Genomic DNA, 21,343 nt, shown 5'->3' with positions numbered 1-21,343 from the left:
CATATCCTTGTGCAAATTAATTTTCATTTTTACAATTGGTTTAATTTGAAAAATAATCACAAAAGCAAAATTTGCTGAGTGCCCAAGAAATGTTATTAACACAGAGAGATCAAATGTTACTTTCTTACATAATTCTTGGGGTTTTGTTGCTACTATTTTGGGTTTTCTTGGCACTTAAATTAGCATATGAGCAGTTCATATATATATATATATATATGTATATATATATATATGAAGGATTTTTTTGATATCTTGTTTCTTAATTAAACTAATTTTTCTAATATTTAATATTTTACCTCACTTTTTATATATATATTTATGGCAAATGCCTTACTTATGGTATGGGAAATAGTAAACAACTTTTTTCAAATTTTTGAATGGGGAAAAAGATCCCACATTTCCATTCTTGGTCAGCAAGAGGAACCAATATAGGATTTCCAAATTTGTATTCTTAAAAATATATTTTAGTAGAAAAGATAGGAAGGCAATGAGTGATATCTGGTCTTTGTAATTAGATATACATGGGTTAGGAAATTATCTGCTTGCAAATATGAAATGCCTCTGGGTGAGCAATATCAGCCTAAATGGAGTTGTTTTCTCATCCATCATAGCATCAACGGGATCCTCGACTGAATGAAATTTTATTCCCATTTTATGATGTTAAAAGGGCAATGCAGATCATCGAGATGTATGAACCTGATGAAGATTTAAAGAAAAAAGGTAATGAAAATAAATAAAATGTTTCCTTTGAAACAAAGAAATGTGAGGCTTTAAACATCTTTGGAGTTTTTTCATTGAAGGTATCTTACATATTGTAGAGTTCCCTAAAGCCATGGAGTAGCCATCAAAATTGGTCCATGCAGCCTGAAATATGTTACCTGATATTTTGTGTCATAAATTGAATATTATCATGCACTACAGTGATATTCCCTCCCCAACCAGGTACTTTCTTACGATATTAGACTTCAGTTCTATGTACTGCTTAAAATATAAAAGTGCCAAATACAGCCTGTGTTTTCAGTCTTGGAAAATAATTTCTATCACTTAGAAACTTGTACTTTTGTTTCTCCAAGACTAAGAAGTATAACAGGATTTGACATGCCCCTCACTTCTGCTCTAATTTCAGGAGTGGAAGATTTAAAAACAACGAGTAGGAAATCAAATAGTCGGGAGTCACGTTAGCAAATTGTTGGCATTTGTGCACCTGTGCCCCTTTCAGTGAAACTTTGGAATCACTGTGTTTCCTAAATAGTGGTCAGATAAAGAGGAGTATTGACTGTTGGTGCTGTTGCAGGAAGAAAGGCCTGCAGGAGGATGGAAGAGACGTGCTATCTGGTCACTGCCCTTGAGTCTCAGCAGATGTGGAAAGGAGGTCAAAGTTTAAGTTCTATCTGTCCAGTGTGACCATAAATCTCAGGACCTTGGTTTCTTGCTTTTCAGAATGGATTCTCGTTTGTCCCTATGTCAGTGACTGTGGTGAATGTTTGATATATTCTTTATACTCATTTAGAACCTGTATATAGCTATGCCTGGTCCACCACATCCCATCAAAGTTTTCACTTGGATGGGTTTTGTATTTATACTTTATAAATAGGGCTACAGGTTTCTATCACTCCTTACCTGTTCATCTTTATTCTGAATGTCAAAAGTTTTCTACATTGTGATAGCAAAAGAGCAGTGGGAAATAATGCAACTATTCTTTTTTTCTCTTAAGTAGTTGTCCAGCAGAGTTTCAATTCAGCTTATGAGTGCAGTGCATCTTGGTCAATGTCAGCCCTTCCTTCATTCTCCCCATCTCTCCCAATCCCACCCATTGTTGATTCAATTCTGATTGCTACCATCTGGCTTGTGTGAGACCATAAGCAAAGGACTAATTCCCTAGGCCTGTTTCCTTGATGGTAAGACAGTAGAGCTCATCCAGTCATATCTTGGTATTTTTGTTCTCTCCACCTCTTTTTTTCTTTTTGAGTTGGTGGGATTGGACCTCGTGCCTTGCATTTGTGAAGCTTACTATGTACCACTGAACCCCTACAGACTACTGTCCATTTTTTTTTAATGTGTAGAAGACCAACTGGGTATGAAGCACTCTGCTGGATGTCGAAAATTCAAAACTGAGTGAGAAATGCCTACTGCCTTGAAGGCAGTTGTTATCTTTCAAAAGGAAAGACTCAACTGTTATTTGGACATGTGATAAGTGTTGTGATAGGCGTGTGTCTTTAGTTATTTTCTTCCTGTCCTTCCAAGTCCTAAATGTGCACACCGTTACCACTGATACCATCCAAAAGTGTAGCTTCACCCTTTCACAAATGACAGTGTTTAACGTCAGTCACTAACGTGTGTGTGTGGGGGGGGGGGAATATGTGATGCAAAACAAGCTTCTATTGGGAGTGTAAATAGGTCCAAGCATTGTGGTAGTTGGCAGTAGCTCATACAGAAGAAAATACGCATCTTGTTAGGCCAGAACCTCCATTTAAAATGATGTACCCTAAAAGATTTCTTTTCTTTTTTTTTGGTCCATCATGGGGCTTAAACTCTGGGCCTGAGCTTTATCCTTCAGCTCTTCAGCTCAAGGCAAGAGCTCTGCTACTTGAGCCACAGACCCACTTCTGCTTTTCTGAGTGGTTTATTGAAGATAAGAGCCTCATGGAATTGCCTGCTCAGGCTGGCTTTGAACTGCAGTCCTCAGATCTCAGCCTCCTGAGTAGCTAAGAATACAGGCGTGAGCCACCAGCATCCAGCTAAAAGCTTTCTTGTAACTAAGGATGTTAGAGTAGCAGAGAGCTCATTGCTTCAGGCCTCTGTTCCTCGGCTCCTCTCAGGCTAGTGGCTTTGTGTCTCTTCTATATACATAGGATTTTTAGGTCACATTCTACAATCTGAACTTGAGCTTCAGCTACAAGCCTGCAGTAGAGCTCTCCTTTCAGATGTTGAATGAACATTTCCAATGCACATGTGTAACATGCTTTGGCTTTTCCTGTGCCTGAATTTATTTCATTTTTAGCCCATTAACTGATGCCTCTATTTAATCAGCTTTTTAAACCAAAACCCTTGGAATCATCCTGGACTTCTTCCACTCATTCACTTTGTATCCAATCCATAAACAAATCTATAAGGTAACAGCCTTATAAAAAAAAAGCATCTCTTATCATCTCACTCCTCTTAAGCTATGTCAGCCTCCAGTCTCTCTCCCTGGACAATGCCAGTTGACTTGTGAGGGATCTTTTCCATTTTGCTCATGCCATGCTTTACACAGCAGTCATAGTAAACTCAATGATAGGTGTGCTTTCCTCTGCCTAACACCCACACCTTGCTTCCCCACACACTTAGAAGAAAATCCCAAATACTTAGACATCACATTTAGCTGATACAGTCTTTACCTACCTCTAGCCTTATTTCCAGCTACTTTTCCCCTAAGGTGTTCATTCTATCTTGCTGTCATTTAATGACATTGTTTGGCTACTTGTTTCTCTCACACATAATTATGTGGGTTTCTTGAAGGTGGGTCTTGTCTGATTTTTCTAGCACTGCATTTATCTCAGTTCATTAAAGTACTTAGAAGGAATGAGCAACTAAACGAGTCAATGATGGAATACACTCTAGGAGAGAGATATGCATATTTCTAGGGTATACTTTCAATTACAGTTAGAGGTGACCTAAATGTCCATTGACACAATAATGGACAATAAGTTTATAGTGTAATGTGTAGGTATGCACACCCATGAACACATGCACACATAGGCATACATATAGACCCAACACATGGATGCACTTATGCACATGAATGGATGCATACATGTTCATGCAGAGAGCTACACACTTCAACACATGTTGTGTATGTATACACACATCTCTGTCTCTGTATCTGCACATAGTATACACATGCACACAGAAACAACACAAGCATAAATACATTTACAGACACATGTACATGTAAATGTGTGCCTCATATACACATGCAGACACACATGCAGACACATATATACAGTCATTTACACACATAAGCAGATATTACATCCACATCCACACACAATATAAGCATAAACATACTCACAGACACATGTACACACATGCAGAAGCTCACACCTGCACATCCACAGATACATATGCATACACACATAAACAGATACTACATGCCTATTTATGCCATATACATGTGCCTGCACTCCACACACATGTACACATGGATGCATGGATGCACAGACCCATGCTCACACACACATAGGGACCTACACAGAAGCAGGAGCTCTAAAGCCATATGGTGTCTATATTTTTAATCTCTGTATATCAAGGATTCTGCACAAAGTAAGCTGCTAATAAATGTTCCATTATTTCTTCACTCAAAAAAGTTTATAGTATATCCATATATGGACTAGTTTGCATTTAATAAAATATAAGTGAACAAGACATATAAACAGGTAGGTAAATAGATACTAAATCACTGTACAAATCTCAAACAAATATGCCATGAAAACAGCAACTTCAAATGTACACATGGGATATCACCTATATAAATTCTTTTTTTTTTGGGTCCGGTCGTGGGGACTGAACTCTGGGTCTGGGCGCTGCCCCTCAGCTCTTCAGCTCAAGGCTAGCGCTCTACCACTTGAGCCACAGCGCCACTTCCAGCTTCTTTTTTCTTTTTGTTTATGTGGTGCTGAGGAATCGAACCCAGGGCCTCATGCATGCAAGGCACGTGCTCAACCACTGAGCCACCTTCCCAGCCCCACCTATATAAATTCAAAAGCATTAAAAATGGTCTACTGCTAAGATAGATGTGTAAGTATTTAAAAAGGAAAAAACATTTGGAAAATGTCATACACATAAGTCCACTAATGGTTATGACCTGGCAGAAGAAAGATAAAATTGAATTCAAGAGAAGTGGCCACACAGCTCACCACAGTGCATTTTTAATATTATATTTTTTTAAAAAAAGCAAAGCAAAGAAAAAGTTAGGACCTTGACAGAGCTGTAATATAAGACCATGACTGTACATTATGTTATTTGCTGTGCATTTCTGTAAGTATGAAAGCATTTTATAACTTGCAAATGTTTAAATAAAAGCTGAGGCTTTCCATGATTGATAGGGTAGAAGAAGATGCACAAACACTGCCCAGCCCCACGGTGATCACATGAGTGAGCCCTGCTCCCTGTTAGAAAACAGTGATTGCAATGAACAGCAGTTCTTGGAGCCACGTTTCAATGGCCTTTGCATACTCTTCTCACTAGACCCATACTCTGCCTTTTAGATGAATTAGAAAAAAAATAAAGTGCTTTAAATTAGGGGAAGCCAGCCAGGTACTGATGCCTCATGCTTGTAAGCCTAGTACTCAGGAAGCTGAGATCTGAGGATTGCAGTTCAAAGCCAGCTGATACAAGATAGTCTGTGAGACTCTTATCTCCTATTAACTACAAGACAGCTGGCAGTGAAGATGTCGCTCAAATGGAGACACCAGCCTTGAGCCAAAAGCTCAGGGACAATGCTGAAGTCCTGAGTTCAAGACCCAGGGATTGCATGTATAGGAGCACGCACGCACGCACGTGCGTGTGCGCGCGCGCACACACACACACACACACACACACACACACACACACTAGGGAGGCCACAAGTCTAGGAAAGAATGGCTTCTTCAATGGAGTGAGAACAATAATGACCTCCAATTGATATGTTATCCATTGTTAAAGGGCATGTGGCATACATATTCTCATTAATCATTCATGATGGTCATGGGAAGCTTGTAAGGACAAGTATTTAACCCATTTGGGTAAAAAGAAAGCTGAGACCCAGGAGCATGAGAAGCAAGTAGCAAATGCAGAGCTAGGAAAAGTTCCTTTAACCTCTTAACATCCTAGTTCATAGTAGTATTTTGGAGCTTTGGTCATCATGGTTATGGAAGGAGAATGCTTTGTGTTATCTATAGCATGCAAACTCTGTTATTTTATTCAGGTTATGAAAAATGAGATTGTGACAATAAGACTATAAGGAAGGTTTTACTCATACTGTTTAAAACTACCTCACATCCCTGCAGAATACATGAAGTCATGCATCTTTAGAGCCTAAAATGCTACTAAGATGTTCTTTTCTCTCCAGGCCTCATATCAAGTGATGGATTTTGCAGATACTTGATGTCAGATGAAAATGCCCCAGTCTTCTTAGATCGTTTAGAACTTTACCAAGAAATGGACCACCCTCTGGCTCATTACTTCATCAGTTCTTCCCATAACACCTATCTTACTGGCCGGCAGTTCGGTGGGAAGTCTTCTGTAGAAATGTACAGACAAATTCTCCTGGCTGGTTGCAGGTTAGAAAATGAAGAGGTCAACTTGTTTTGTTGTCTTTTGTATATAATACTCTTCAACCTACAGTTGCCATCTCTTATCTACAGGGGAAAGTTCCAAGATCCACAATGGATGCCTGAATACAGGGATAGTATTTAACTCTGAATATACTATTCATTTCCCTATATTTATGATAAAGCTGAAGTTATAAGTTAGGCACAGAAAGAGATGAACAATAATAACTGATAATAAAATCATCAGCAATATTACCTTAGTATTTGGGGGCCATTTTTAAACAAAATAAGGTTTACTTAAACACTGTAATACCATAAACGTCTAATTAACCAAGAAGGCTCCTAATAGGCTACTGGGTGTTAGTGGATACTGGACAGTGGACTGCTTTGTAACCCAGGCAAGACAGTGAGCTGTAAAGATTTCATCACATCACTCACAATGGCAGGCAATTTAAAAATTGTGAGCTGTTTGTTTCTGGACTGTCCCATTTAATTACAGGTAAATGAACTACAAAGGACTGGTGTAATTTGTTTCCTCCCACCCCCAAAATAGGAAGTAATAATCAGATAAAAAGGACATTTGTCCCGTCTCTTCAATAGATTGTGTTGATCATTTCAATTTGGGTAAGGAAGGATAACAGCTCTTTTACAAAAGTCTGGAGTCATCCTGTGGATCAAAAGATACGGTTTTATTGTAAATTCAATATATGCCCCACAGATTACAGAAAGAAGATATACATGTATGTATTAAGAAGTCATATTAAGTTTTCTGCTGGTTATAACTGCTTGCAAAGTTAACATTAATGTTAGAGATTTAAAAATTTAGTTCTCTGAGAAAGGGAATTACTGTATTTTAAGAAAAAATAGAGAAAATAAGCAAATATCTTGGGTTTAAAATGTGGCAAAATGCTAAAAGTTGAGATTAAGAAATAATATAACCACCTTATGATTTTTGTCTTGGTTATCAGTTCAGCAGCACTTAATTTTTTAACTCACTATTTTCTTGTGTATGGAAATACTGCAAAGGATATTAATCATATCCTTACTTCCATTCAGATACTTTTTCTGAATTCTTGAGGAGGAATCACTGAATCAACCAAAATATTTTCTAATATTGTGAAAACAACATTATTTCACATAACAGTATTAAAATTAAAATTTTATGTCAGCTAAACCCCAATCATATTCAAATTTCCAAGTTATCTTCAAGTTTTCCCTTGTTGCTGCTTGATCCTCAATATAATTTCATGTAAAACCATGTTGCCAAAATATTTCATGTAGAACTATTTTGCTGGAACTGCTGGCTATGTCTTCTATCTCTTACTCGCACAAAAGGTACTATCACTTAGACAGTCCCTTTATGATGACAACAGTTTGGTTTTAACCCGAATATGCCATGAAATTGCCATACCATTTAATTCGTTCCATTTTCTGCTTTGTCAGAAAACAATTCTCATGTTCCTCATTGAATTTGTATGCCTACTCTTATTATAAGGGTTCAGTATCATAATTTCACTGTGTTCCTAGGTGTGTTGAACTTGACTGTTGGGATGGAAAAGGTGAAGATCAAGAACCCATAATAACCCATGGGAAAGCAATGTGTACAGATATCCTTTTTAAGGTACATCTTAAAATTACATAATCACTGCTTTTTGCAGACAATGTGAAAATGCAGAAAATGGAGATGGAAGCAAACTAAAAACAAACATTCATTCTCTCAGACATTGTCCCTTTGTATTTCTTTCTCTTTTTTTTTCCTTTTTTTGATCAGTCATGGAGCTTTAACTCTAGACCTGAGAGCAGTCTACCACTTGAGCCACTTATGGTTTTGTGGTACTTAATTGGATATGAGTCTCATGGACTTTCCTGCCCAAGCAGACTTTGAACCTTCATCCTCAGATCTCAGCCTCCTTAGTACCTAGGATTACAGGCATGAGCCACTGGCACACAGCTGTCCCTTTGTATTCCTTCCTTCTCAGTTGAGGAAATTAATGATCTGATCAGTTACCTCTGTTTAGTTTTCCCCACATGCTCTTTTGTTCTACTTTCAAATGGGGTTTCTGTAGAAGACTCTTCCTAGTCTTACCAAATAATAATAATAATAATAATAAAAGAAGTAAGAAGTCTTTCAAGATAAGCATAGTGGAGCACACCTGTAGTTTCAGCTTTTTGGGAGGCTGAGGTGGCAGGTTTTTTGAACCCAGAAATTCAAGGCCAGCTTAAGCAGCATAGTGAGATCTGACTTTAAAAAAAACTAACTAAAACTTGGTGTGTGTGTTCTTACCTACTTATTTGTTTGCTCATTTCTTGTTATTAGTGGAGGATTTCATGGTACATAAAAGCACAGAGAAAAGCAGTAGATTAGCGATAGGATTAATAACAGTAGGAGATCCTAAGTTTGAGGATTTATCAATAAGAGTTAAAAGACATAAAAATGCTTGTCAAGAAATTTTATGAATTTCCAAGCCAGATCATAAATTGGCCTCCACACTTTCCAAGACTCAGTGCAAGGAAAGAAATAAGTGATTCACAGGATCCAGAAAAGAGAAGCAGTTATTTCCAGATCTGATCAGTGAGAAATTTTCTCTCAAGGATCTTCCTTGAGAGGAATCATTAGTTCTATAGATCGGTAATGGTTTTTGTTGTTGTTGTTTGGTGATCTCCAATATGAGTTGAAGGCTAATTTCTCAGAGCATTCCTTAGTATGTTCATGAAATTCTGCCAAAAGCTTAATTTAAAAAAATTAAACAGAAATGTTATTGTTGGCCAGTATGTCAGATACTTCAGTCTCTACTGAATTGGTTTAATTTGGTGTAGATTTTATCACAGCTGGAACAATGATTCCCAGTGCTAGTTACATTTGAAAAATTCAGGAGTCTTTCAAAATCACAGATACCGAGACACTACTCCCATGATACTACCTGGATATGATTTCTCTTAAGCACGATGTTGCTGAGTTTTGAACCACAAAGCCTTCAGAGTATGTTTTCTGGGAAGAGACAAGAGTGTGTTCAAATGAGAATCCATGAATTTGTGTTCCATTCCAAACTGACCAGCAGAATGGTCGTTTTTAGAGAATTATAGAGTCTCATAATGAAGCATAGCAAAAGAAGGCCATTCTCTCTCATCTTGGACTAACCAAAGAAGAACCCAGGGGAAAACCAAAGTTTTTAACTCGGCTGGACAATTATGATCATAAACATCTTCACCTGGGAAGAAGTTTTAAGCAAGAATAATTAAATGGCCACCTCAGCCATAAAGATACTTTAATACAATAGTCTAAGGTTTGCCCTCATCTCTCCCAACCTCATCCATTCCCTCAGTTTATCTAGTTCCATGTTCACATAAGCTGACTGAGGAGTGATATTGATCAAAATGCAATGTACTCATAAAGTGACATGTTGAACGGGAACTCCTTTGTACAAGTACTTAAAGACAATTTTTGAAAAAGAAAATCCTACTTAGAATACTTTATACAGAATAGTTTAATTTCTCCTTGAAAAAAATATTCCAAAGTAATCTAACCTTGAGCATTATCATTTCAGTGGACTTCCTTAGATAACTATTACAAAATATTTTCTTGATTCACTGATTGACAATACTTGTTCCTGTAATTGGGAACAGTAATACTGGTTTGAAGCTATTTTTTTCCCTTGAAGGTAAGCAGAAACTTGGCTGAACCAAACATTTGATAAGTGTTCTATTTCAGGGATAGGAGGAGGTAAAATGCTAAACTCATTCAAAAGTTATTCCAAATACAAGGGGAATCCAGAACCCTTCCCTGTTTTACCTCACATGTCTCTTGACCAAAGAGAAATCACTCCAGACAGATCCAATTTTCACTAGGCTAATATGAAACAAAGGCTATTCTATATATCACATCAGTACCCAGGGATCTACCCTGAACTAAGAAAGGGAGCTCAAGACTAACCTCCAAACACAAAGAACATCAGTAAAATCTTACAATGAATGTTATTCATTCACTTGGTTTTTGAGGTGTTAGAGATTGAACCCAAGGTCCCACACATACTAACTGGGAAAGCACTGTACTACTAAACTATACCTTTATCTGCCAACAGATGTTATTACTAACACATTTCCCCAGAGGTGGGAGCCATTGAAGAGTGGTCTCCTGTGAATATTGCAATGCCAAAACCTACTGGCTCCTCAAGGAGAATAGGATGTTGCCCAGTGGTAGAGCACTGAGCACAAATCCCTAGGTGCCACACAGACAGACAGACAGACAAACAGACACACACACACACACACACACACACACACACACACACACACAGGACCCTGACTTGGCAGATTACTAACTGGCTCAGTTAGTTAGAATCCTTGTAAACTGAAAGCATCACAACTCTGGAGAAGCAAAAGATAACGTTGAGTTTCATTTGCCCATCACCATTAATTGTACATCAGGCTCTACCATATGTCAAGTTAGATAGCTTTTCTAGGTCTGAACTGCTGGGATTAACTTTCTGAAATGCTCAATTACTAATCTCTGAATAGTTTGAAATATTTGAATTATTTTCCTTATTAATGTTCTTTATCTCTAAAGGATGTAATCCAAGCTATCAAGGAAACAGCATTTGTCACATCGGAATATCCTGTGATTCTCTCCTTTGAAAATCATTGCAGGTACCTAAGTGGTATTTTCTTTTTTAATCCTTACTCCTTACTCTTGATGAACATTTTTATAAATCACTGAATAGTTTGTTTTGCAAAGTACTACATAGCAAACCATCCTCCACTAAGGACACATAGTCTTATGCAAAACTAAAATGACTAAGGAAGTCATCTTCCGGTGTAGAAATGCTTGCTTTAAACAGAAGGCCAAAGGTTAGAGCACCTAGCTCAAAGTTCCATTAAGCTGAGAGATTTGGCACTAACTTTAAAAACTTCTTTTTTTTTAATTTTTCTTGCCAATTTTTAGGTTGGGTACTTCCTTCTAAGTTGCTCCAGTTAAAGTCTGTGGTATTTAAAAGTTTATCTCCTGTTAACATTATTATTTTAATCATGCATTTTGTAGAGAAAGCGTCTCTAATTGCCTTGGATGGGGTATTTCTTATTTTTGAATGGTTAATGGAGATTTGAATTTACAAACGCTACTTCATTCTCTCCAGCAAATATCAACAGTACAAGATGTCCAAATATTGCGAAGATCTATTTGGGGATCTCCTGTTGAAACAAGCCCTTGAATCACATCCAGTATGTATTTTTAGCAAATAATATTTCTAACATGAATGGATTTGTTTTGAAATTCATTTTTGAAGGGTCAAGTGGCACTGGAGAACTAATGCTAAAGAACTTAGTATTTATTTAAATTCTTTGGTACAAAAAGCTTTTATCATGCTTGAGGGAGATGTAAGGAGAGACATAAAATAAACATCTGATAAAGTTTAATTTGGAACATCTTTAGGGACTCATTTTTTTTTAATTTCATAAAGGCCAACAGTCTAGGTCCTACAGTCTTTTAATAATATTAGCTATATGTATTTAAAAAAACAAGCAAACAAACAACGACATGAGACACCTATTTGAAGGTGTGGATGATGAGTGGATCCAAATCCTAGCTCCAACATGGTATATTTGAAAACTCTCCAGGAGAAACAAATTCATGCCCAGGGTTCAAAACTCATGGGAGCTTATTGTGGTGTTATACCAAATTGATGTCACAGCATCTTGAAGTTTAAGTTCCTAATGCTAAAATAAATCTTTAGTCCAGATTATATGCACAATTTTCAACATTATTTTATATGTATAGATTTTTTTCATAAAGAAAAGATTGTTAGTCTATTATCAACTTTGTGGGGTCTTTGAACTCATTCTAACTATCTGAAGTTTTAAAATGCATAAGCATTCCAGATAATTCCTTACTTTCCTAAAATGGTAATGATCTTTACCATTCCTAAAATTGTTACGATGGCTCAAGATGTTCATTATGAGAAACTGAGACAGTTGATGAAACTGAAATATGAGGCATTCTACAGTAGAGAGATATTTGGCCCTTCTGCTTGTGAGAAAAATTTGTTTTCTATCAAAGTAGCTTGCTTTACTTCTGTCAATTTTGTGAGAATTGTTTTTCTGAGCTGTTCCTGCTTTGGCCAGGTGGGTTGACCTATATTAATTACGATTTAGTTACATCCTTTTCTTGTTCAACCTTACTTAAGACATCCTGTTAGAAGCTCCTTAAATTTTAGTTACATGCTGTTAATTAAACCACATGCTTGTGACTTTTGTGTACCTGAATTCAGCCTATGTAAGAAGAGGAGCAGGCCCTGATCGATTAGTATAAAAAGAGAGCAGTTTGCTCTGTGTGCTTGCTTAACAGATTTTTGGCTTCTGACGCAGCCATCTCCAGAAGTAAATCTTGCTTTCCCAGTTCCTTTCCTTATTCCTATGTGACACCTCAACATCCTGAGCCATTATCATGGTAGCTCGAAGCAGGAGAGAGTGGGCTAATACATTGACTAACAATAGGGAGTTTATTTTGTGTTAGAAGTGAAACTTTGCATGGTTTAACTCAGCAATTTCCTGGAATTTATGTGTATGAGAATCAGAAAAACAAATAGGGGGACAGTGTTGTTGGCTTTCTTTTCTCCCCTACCTGATTCTATTTGACATGTTTTTGCAAGTGCTGCCCATCTTTCCCAGCACTTCCTGTCTTCCTGACACTGGACTGATCTCAGTTGCTAGTGCCTGCAGCTTTTTGGATGCATGAGTTTGGGTCACTGGCACCTGCTCTCACTCCTGGAGTGGTCAGACATGCCAGAGAATTAACACCTCCATGCACCCTCCATCACACCCAAGATGAGATGACTCAGTATCTCTGCTTTCTCTCAGGACTCCACAGCAGGGTTGAGCCCCAGTTGCCCAAGGTGATAACTTGCTTGATAACACACCCTTGATGGAGGACCTTCTCTTTGTCACTTTCCTGTTCCTCCGTTGGAACCTGCTGGGTCCACCCCACAGTCATTTCCTAGTGGTGCATTTAATCCTTGTCTCAAAGTCTGATGCTGAGGCAACAGCCTTGATTTATTTTGTTATTATGGGCCCTCTGCCTTTTTCATAGTGGAAGGAAAATGCATGCTTTTGTTGGGTGTTCTTAGTGATATATACATTTGTGAAAGGGATTATAGGATTCCTAGGCTGTGTAAGTGGGAATAAGACCTACTCTCTGAACGGAGGCTTTTCAGTGTTTAAAGAGGTAGGAACAAAGACACAAAAGTAAAGGTATAACTAAAAAGAGATAGCCGCTGGTACTTTGAATGTTTGTTGGAGGAGTTCTTGGGCAATGGACCAGTTAGACTGGACAGGCCATAGGAACCAGCATTTTAGCAAAGGGTTTCACTTGAAGCTAGATGCAGAATGCACACACATGCATGCCCTACATAGGATAAAAATAGATTTTGAGGATGAGTGGATGGATGGAAGGGCAGACAGGTGAGGGTAGAGATGAATGGATGGATGGATGGATGGGGAATAAAGAATGAATGACTAGATATGGGACAGGTCAATAAATCAGAGGTACATCTCCTTTGCAGATGTAAATATGAGTAAATAAAATCTATGGATTTTATTTATGTAAATGCTATAGATTTACATTTTATTAATGTGAAGTTTATATTTCAGTAATTGAGACCTCTCCTTGATTCCAAGTGAACCACTTGGCCACAACTTCATGCATTTAGCTCAATCATCCAGTGGGTAGCAGGCTGTCTTACTCTACATCTTGACATCTGCTGGTAAGGGTGGTCAGGGAGGCCTCTAACCCAAATCCAGTTTGGCCAAAGGGGTTTCAACAATCCCTTGCATTGTATCAGAAACTTAAAAGGCACAAGATCTGAAGTGGGTCAGGACCCTCTCCTGATCAGAGACACCCTGATCAGACCCCAACACCACTGGGGAAGCTGGACCTACTGCTCAAACTTCTGATAACTGAATTCCAAATTCCCAGCATTATTCAAAACGAAGTTGGATACAGTTGGACTAATTTGGTTAGAGGAGGTAACAGTAAAACTGTGCTGACTGCCATCTAGTGGATGTTGGCTTATATAACTCCCAGCCACTCATTCTGGGCTGGGAATGAGTGTGAAAAGCACAACCATCTATCTAATCCAGGTTTTTCTATGAATCTCTAGCTTGAACCGGGCCGGCCCTTGCCATCTCCCAACGACCTCAAAAGAAAAATACTCATCAAAAATAAACGGCTGAAACCTGAAGTTGAGAAAAGTAAGTCAAATACCTCTAAATGGAAGCTCGCATGCATATGTTTGAGCAATTTAGTTATCTAGGATGACATTTATTTTATGCTCTTTTATTGTTCTTATAAAGATGATATACAGAGGGGTTACACTTTCATAAGTCAGGTAATGAGTGTATTTCTTTTTGAACTGTGTCACCTCTTCCCTTACTTTCTCCCAGCTTTCCCTCTAGTTCTCCTCCCTACAAGTTGAATAGTTCATTTTCAACATAGTGTCTAGTGAGTATCACTGCTTCATTTGTTCACCCTTTGTCCCACTTTTTCTGTATCTACCCTGACCCTTCCCAAACAGATAAACTTTCAAACAGAAGTTACAGGAAAAAAACAGCAACAAAGAAAAAAAAACACCTTTTATCTCCATTGCTTAGTTCATTTCTATAAATATCATTTTACATGATCATGCACACATAGCTAGTGAGCCTTTGTGATCTTCTCCAAAGAATAATGTCTACAGTCCCGTATAAGTTATCATGTCCAAATGTATTTCTTTGTCTTTCACCATCCAGTGTGTTTACTTGTAGATTTATAGGCACATTCTAGTTACAACAAATGAGGGGAAACATGCAACCTGTGTTTCTCTGGTTCTGGCTTACTTTGCTTAATATAATTTTTTCCAAGTCTTTCCATTTCCTTACTAATGGCACACTATCAATGCGGTACCCATCAAAATCGCAACAACATTCTTTTTTTTTTTTGTCGGTCATGGGGCTTGAACTCTGGGCTTTGGCACTGTCCCTGTGCTCTTCAGCTCAAGGCAAGCGCTCTACCACTTGAGCCACAGCGCCACTTCCAACAACAACATTCTTCAATGATATAGAGACAGTAACCCCAAAATGCATAGACCCTGAATAGCAGAAACAATCCTTAGCAGGAAGAACAGAGATGGAGGACTATCATTACCAAACTTCAAACACATACAAAGCCATAGAAATTTATTTTTAATCGACTACTTCTGAGTGGCGATGTTACATCTACTTTCAGAGCAATATTGGTGTGTTTCCATTGAAGTTTAGTTTCCAAATCACTTAGTCCATACAGTACATACTTATATGCCATGAGTTAGAGGAAAAATGAGAAATAGAAATTTCAGTTTATATTGTGATATGTCTTGTTATACTTCATTAAAATTGTACCCACACTCCCTTCATTGTCATATCTGAGAACCTGCATTCCAGCAATATCATCAATGGTGGCTATTGGTCAGCCTTTATGAGTACTTACTGAATAAAAAATGAGGCTCTATTTTTCTGATATGTTTATCAATAATTTATTTGTATATTACCGTTTGTCCTTAAATGTATTGCCACTTTCAAAAAATACTTTTATCGTCTTGATTTTGCTTAAAAGAGCTCTACAATTTGTTAGAATAATAGTCCCAGTAATGTCAGTTGTAATTGTTTCCCAAAGTTTTATTGTGTTGTGCATGTCATTTTTCAATCACTTAATCATAATTGTCCATAAATCATGGTGTGAGCCAGTCTCTAAATTATGAGAAACTGTTACCTGTTTAAATCTTTAGCTCTTATCCCAAGCCTGTTGATGAGAATTTTGGACAGTTCACCCATATTCTAGTAGTGTGAAGACTCAGGGTCTATGTTGAGGGGGCAGAATGATGCAGGCTCCAGCCTCGAGATTGTCTGAGGACTGTGTTTGGGATTGGGAAAGCTCTTGGAACGCCAGGCTAGAGAGAGAAAATGTTCTCTCTCCCTATCTCAAAACACATGTCACAGACTCCTGGGAGCTGAGGAAGTAGCTGTTCTGCTTGACCTAAGCCTGGCTAAGGGTCACAAAATCACCAGGACACAGGGGATGCAGAGTGCAAACAGCAATTGCCACTGCATCCCTGTGTCTTAGTGATTTCGTGACCCTTACCCAGGGACCCCAATGCACTAGACGTTGACATAGTAGTTCTCCTTCATTTGTACGTAAGGCGAGTTTTTGCCAAGACCTCAGGAGTAGGCAAGACAGTGGTCACTGCGGGACCCTAGGAACATGGCCAGTAGGTACCAAAACAACAGACTGCCTTTGCTTTTCCACATCCATCTTTAGTTATTGATCTTAAAGGCCAAGTTCTGTGAGTGATCTAGCATCGATCACCATCTTGTTCTTGTTTGGTTTCCTCACAGAACAGCTGGAAGCTTTGAAAAGCATGATGGAAGCCGGAGAGTCTGCAGCCCCAGCTAGTATCTTAGAGGATGATAATGAAGAGGAAATAGAAAGTGGTGAGTTGTTACTGCGAGTTATATGTTGCTAACCATGATTCTATTGGAAACAGGGAAAACAAGGAGTTCTTTCCTTGGACCTTTTTATAGAGATGGCATTAGACTTCTAAAATATTCATATGTGAGTTTAGATGGACCTGGCTCAGTTTTTTTTTTTAATTTTATTGTCAAGATGATGTACAGAGGGGTTATAGTTACATAAGTAAGGTAATGAGTACACTTCTTTTTTAAAAATAATTTTTCATGTATTATTCCAGTTTATCTGGACATGGCTTAATCATCTTCCTTCCTACTGTGTATTCAGCTGTTCAGACATTCATAGCCAGACAATGAAGCTTGAAGCATTTTCTGTAGCAGGTAGGAGGTTGGAATAAAAAGTACCCATTTCTATAAATAATAAACTCTAGTCATTATGTGAACAGGAACGCCAGTCTTACTAATGATATTAGGAATGAAAGATACATATGGTGAAAGAACCTCAGTTAAATTATTGGTTCGTATGCACAACGTGAAATGGAAACTCATTGCCATTATTAAAATCTCAAGTTCAGACTAGGAGTATTGTTCAAGGGTAGAGTGTGCGTTTAACATGACTAAAGCCCTGTGTTCAATTCATAGCACAACCAACCCTTCCTACTCCCAACAACTTCAAATTTCTTCAAATAGCCAGCTAGAATTATAAGTAGATAATATCAGCAAAGGCCACCTCACTTAACTGTTTTTATCATTTCTTTTATTTACTCCTACTTTATTTTACTAATATAGCCACTACTATATTTTGGTTAAAATTGGTGACGAGAGTGTAGCTCAGTAGAATATGTGTGTAACGTAAGTAAAATTTCATGTTTATTCCTCAATACTGCAAAATAAAAATATGAACGGTGATAAAATAGTTCATTTGAGAGTTTGGGTATGTTTACGAGGAAACTATTTGTTCATTATGTATCATGAGAATTGACTAACCAAACAACTTGGACGTTCATTGATTAGACAGTGCCTTGGATGTATATACAGGCCTGAGGTGAAATAAATTATTTAGCTAAATAAATTATTTAGCCCCAAGTATTTATAGAAGCACTTATGGGAATTCTTTTTTATTATCTTAACATCTGAAATATGACTGTAAGAAAATTAGATTCATAGGTTAAAAACCTGAAAGCTGTGAGAATTAGCTGTGTGAGAATTAACAAACTGAAGATTTCTAGCTATGGGACGTACTTCCTAAATAACTTTAGTGCATCTCTGAACGGTAAGTTTAACTCTACTCCCAGAGAAAAGTCATAATGGCTTACTTCCCTATATTTTCTATGGCAGAGAAGTTCAATGAAGCCAAAGATGTCTGATATTAGTTAGTTGATGCATTTAATGGTAATCCATTAATCTTTAATATACTATCTCCAAATTTAAAGGCTTAGAACAAGACTTTATCTCTCACAGTTTGTTGTGTGACCTGGGCTCAGTTTGGTGATTCTCCCTGGGGTTTCTCATATAGTTGCTGGCAGATGGTGTCTGGGGCTGGCATCAACTAAAGGCTTGATTGGACTGGTGAGCCAAGATGGCTCATTCCCACAGCAGGCAGCTGACGCAGGCTGTCTCTTCGGAGCTTAACCAGGTCTCCTGAGCAGAAGACCTCCTGTGTGGTTTGAGCTTCTCACGACTTAGTGGCTACTTTTTGAATGGTTGCATCGTTCAAAAAATATATATCTCAAGAGGCAAGCAGTAAGGGCTGCTAATTTATTGACGAGATATTCACAGATCTAGCACAACACACTTCCCCTCTATTTTATTCATCAAAACAGCCTTAGAGCTGCTCAGGCTTAAGGGCGCAAATGAATGACAAAGTCAGCCTTGGAGGACAATAGAGGAGGCACATATCAATGCAACTGTCTTTGACAAATATCGTCAGTGGCTCTATCCATTCATTGTTTCACATTTTAAAAAAAATGAATAAACTTGAACAGTATTTAAGAATTAAATATTGACACCCGGCGCCGGTGGCTCACGCCTGTAATCCTAGCTACCCAGGAGGCTAAGATCTGAAGATCATGGTTCAAAGCCAGCCTGGGTAGGAAAGTCCATGAGTCTCTTATCTCCAATAAGAAAACCGGAAATGGCTCTGTGGCTCAAGCGGTAGAGCACTCACCTTGAGCTGAAGAGCTGAGAGATAGTGCCCATGCACAGAATTCAAGCCCCACGAACACCAAAAAGAAAAAGAAAAAAAAAAGAATTAAGTATTGAAAATATAAGAGAAATAAGTTTATCTATTTAGGTTGTTTCATAGAGAGTAACCAAAACTATGTAAGATATTAACAGTAAAATAAGAACTTTTATTAGTCTTATCCTTCAGATACCTGACGCAGAAACTTAAGAGGGGTACCATGTTTTGCATAGAATCTAATAGTTAGGGTTGGAGAGGGAGTGGCCCTAGAATTCAGTCCTAGAATGGTCTGACTCCAGACCCTTTTTATAGCTTAAAAGACATTCTTTCTGATATAGAGGACTCTAAAAGAGTGCACAAAAACGGGAAACGGTTGTTAAAAATGTTTTAAAAGCAAAGAAAATATAACTGATGAAAGTCAGATGTGATAGTTCCTGAACACACAGAAATCTAAAATTGGGTTCAATATGATTCCACTTATCACCTTCTATACACATATGTTCATTATTCCTCCGGAAAGATGAATATTTGCCTTTAGTGACTCCAATGTTCTTCCAAATTCACTTGAGGTTTTGATTAAATTTTTCCCAGATATAATCACATGGGATGATGTACAAGAAGAAAAACACCTGAAAAGACAGAATCACCCACCACATTTCTCTTTAATAGCACAGAGGTTCTGTCATACCAGTTATGTATATATTCTTAGCTTCCTTAAGTAATACTTGGCTTTTGTTCTATTCATTCCATTGGTGGCATAGTATGATCTTACTGTCTGTGAGTGGCTCCAGTCTCTAACTTAAGTAATCAGCACAGCAGGCAAAAGGAAACCAAGTATGGTTCAAGAAGGCAGGCCTGACTGGAGGCTGTACAAAATAGAAAAAGTTCTTAGTAATAGCATATGTTCAATTGTTAGGCTAGATTAAGACACAAATGGACACATGGCTCTCAGGATACCAAAAGTATGCATGGTATATCTGTGTACTCAAGCATACTCAGGAAATAGTAACATGCATTCACATACTCCTTAAAAGTACTAGTTATTAAGTGTTTACTGTTGTATGGGTAGTTTACAAAGGCTGGACAGGTTTGACTAGACCCGTTGAATATCCATTATTCAAAATGCTGGGGACCAAAATCATTTCAGATCTAAGACTTTCTTTGCATGTTGAAGTGTGTTCTTTTTATGTTTTTTTTTATTGTAAAACTAGTGTATAGAGGGGTTACAGTTATATGAGTAAGGTAATGAATACATTTCCTATCAAGCATTGTTACCTCCTTCTTTGTTTTTCCCCTACCATCCCTTCCCTCCCCACCTCATCCACTCTCCCCTCCCCCCGCCCCAAGTTCTAAAGTTCGTTTTCTACATACTGTCTTGTACATCTCATTGCTACAATGAATCATCCTATATCCTTGTTTCAGAATTTTGTTATTTCCCTTCCCCTCCCCAAATTAGAAAAATGTATATGTGTTCTTAATTCAAAATTTGAAATGCAAAGCCATCTGAGGACTGGCATCACACTCAAGAAGTGTAGGAGCATTCCAAGTCCTTTGGATTTTCAAGTTAAAATTGTTTAACCTGTTGGTAAAATGGCAGCATAATAGTAATGATGAGTGTTACCCCAACTTTGCTTTCAAGCTGTTGGTTCTGGGATCCATGTTCAGCACAAGATCAGTGGCCAGGGCTCACTACAGTGTGGCTTTATGGATTTTCCATTTGTGTTTTACACAGCTGACCAAGAAGAGGAAGCTCACCCTGAATTCAAGTTTGGAAGTGAACTTTCTGCTGATGACTTGGGTCACAAGGAAGCTGTTGCAAACAGCGTCAAGAAGGTCAGAGCCTTTGTGTACATAGTCTCTCATGACTCTTGAAGGGATAGCAACTGTTATGAAAAATGAGAAATCACGTTCTGCTTCTAATTGTTTCTACTGAGTACCAGAATTGGTATCATATACTGTTATGTTGTAAGTGACAAAAAAAGACACAAATTACTTATTAGTCGTACCCAGTTGGCCAGTTACTTTAAATATTACTGTTATGCACTATGGGAAGTAGGAAGGAAGAAAGTAACAATAAAGCTGAAGGATATCTGGAAAATGACCCCTGAATATCCCAACTTCATTGGAGAACCAGTTCTATTGATATGACAACTTCTTCCTAATGTAGAGTAAGCATAAAAATATTTCTAGCCATTCAGCCAAGAAAAAGAATTCTTATGTGTCTCTTATTTGTCAGACACAGTCTAGACAATAATTTCCTAAAAGAGGCAAAACAACTTGCTTCCTGTCCTAAGATGGCTTCTATAGGTTTCATATAGTTTAGAGAAACAGATGGGAAACAGAGGCTAAATAAGTAAACAGTAGTTATACACTTCAATCGGTGATACGTGCTTTCATTAAAATG

The 21,343-nt window shown here is 37.8% G+C and overlaps 1 protein-coding gene across 1 annotated transcript in view; it reads left to right on the top strand.

The window, feature by feature from the left end:
• Plcb4 (phospholipase C, beta 4) overlaps nucleotides 1-21,343 on the top strand; it is a 352,340-nt gene that overhangs the window by 277,206 nt on the left and 53,791 nt on the right. Inside the window, exons 13-20 of the mRNA XM_013011053.1 lie at nucleotides 612-720; nucleotides 6,089-6,299; nucleotides 7,818-7,911; nucleotides 10,855-10,934; nucleotides 11,420-11,504; nucleotides 14,438-14,528; nucleotides 16,686-16,781; nucleotides 20,672-20,772. Coding sequence (XP_012866507.1) covers nucleotides 612-720; nucleotides 6,089-6,299; nucleotides 7,818-7,911; nucleotides 10,855-10,934; nucleotides 11,420-11,504; nucleotides 14,438-14,528; nucleotides 16,686-16,781; nucleotides 20,672-20,772 — 867 coding nt within the window. The remainder of the gene's footprint in view (nucleotides 1-611; nucleotides 721-6,088; nucleotides 6,300-7,817; nucleotides 7,912-10,854; nucleotides 10,935-11,419; nucleotides 11,505-14,437; nucleotides 14,529-16,685; nucleotides 16,782-20,671; nucleotides 20,773-21,343) is intronic.

This window comes from Dipodomys ordii, unplaced genomic scaffold, assembly GCF_000151885.1.
Source record: "Dipodomys ordii isolate 6190 unplaced genomic scaffold, Dord_2.0 Scaffold13, whole genome shotgun sequence".
Lineage (NCBI taxonomy): Eukaryota > Metazoa > Chordata > Mammalia > Rodentia > Heteromyidae > Dipodomys > Dipodomys ordii.
This window is presented reverse-complemented; position numbering and strand designations above follow the sequence as displayed.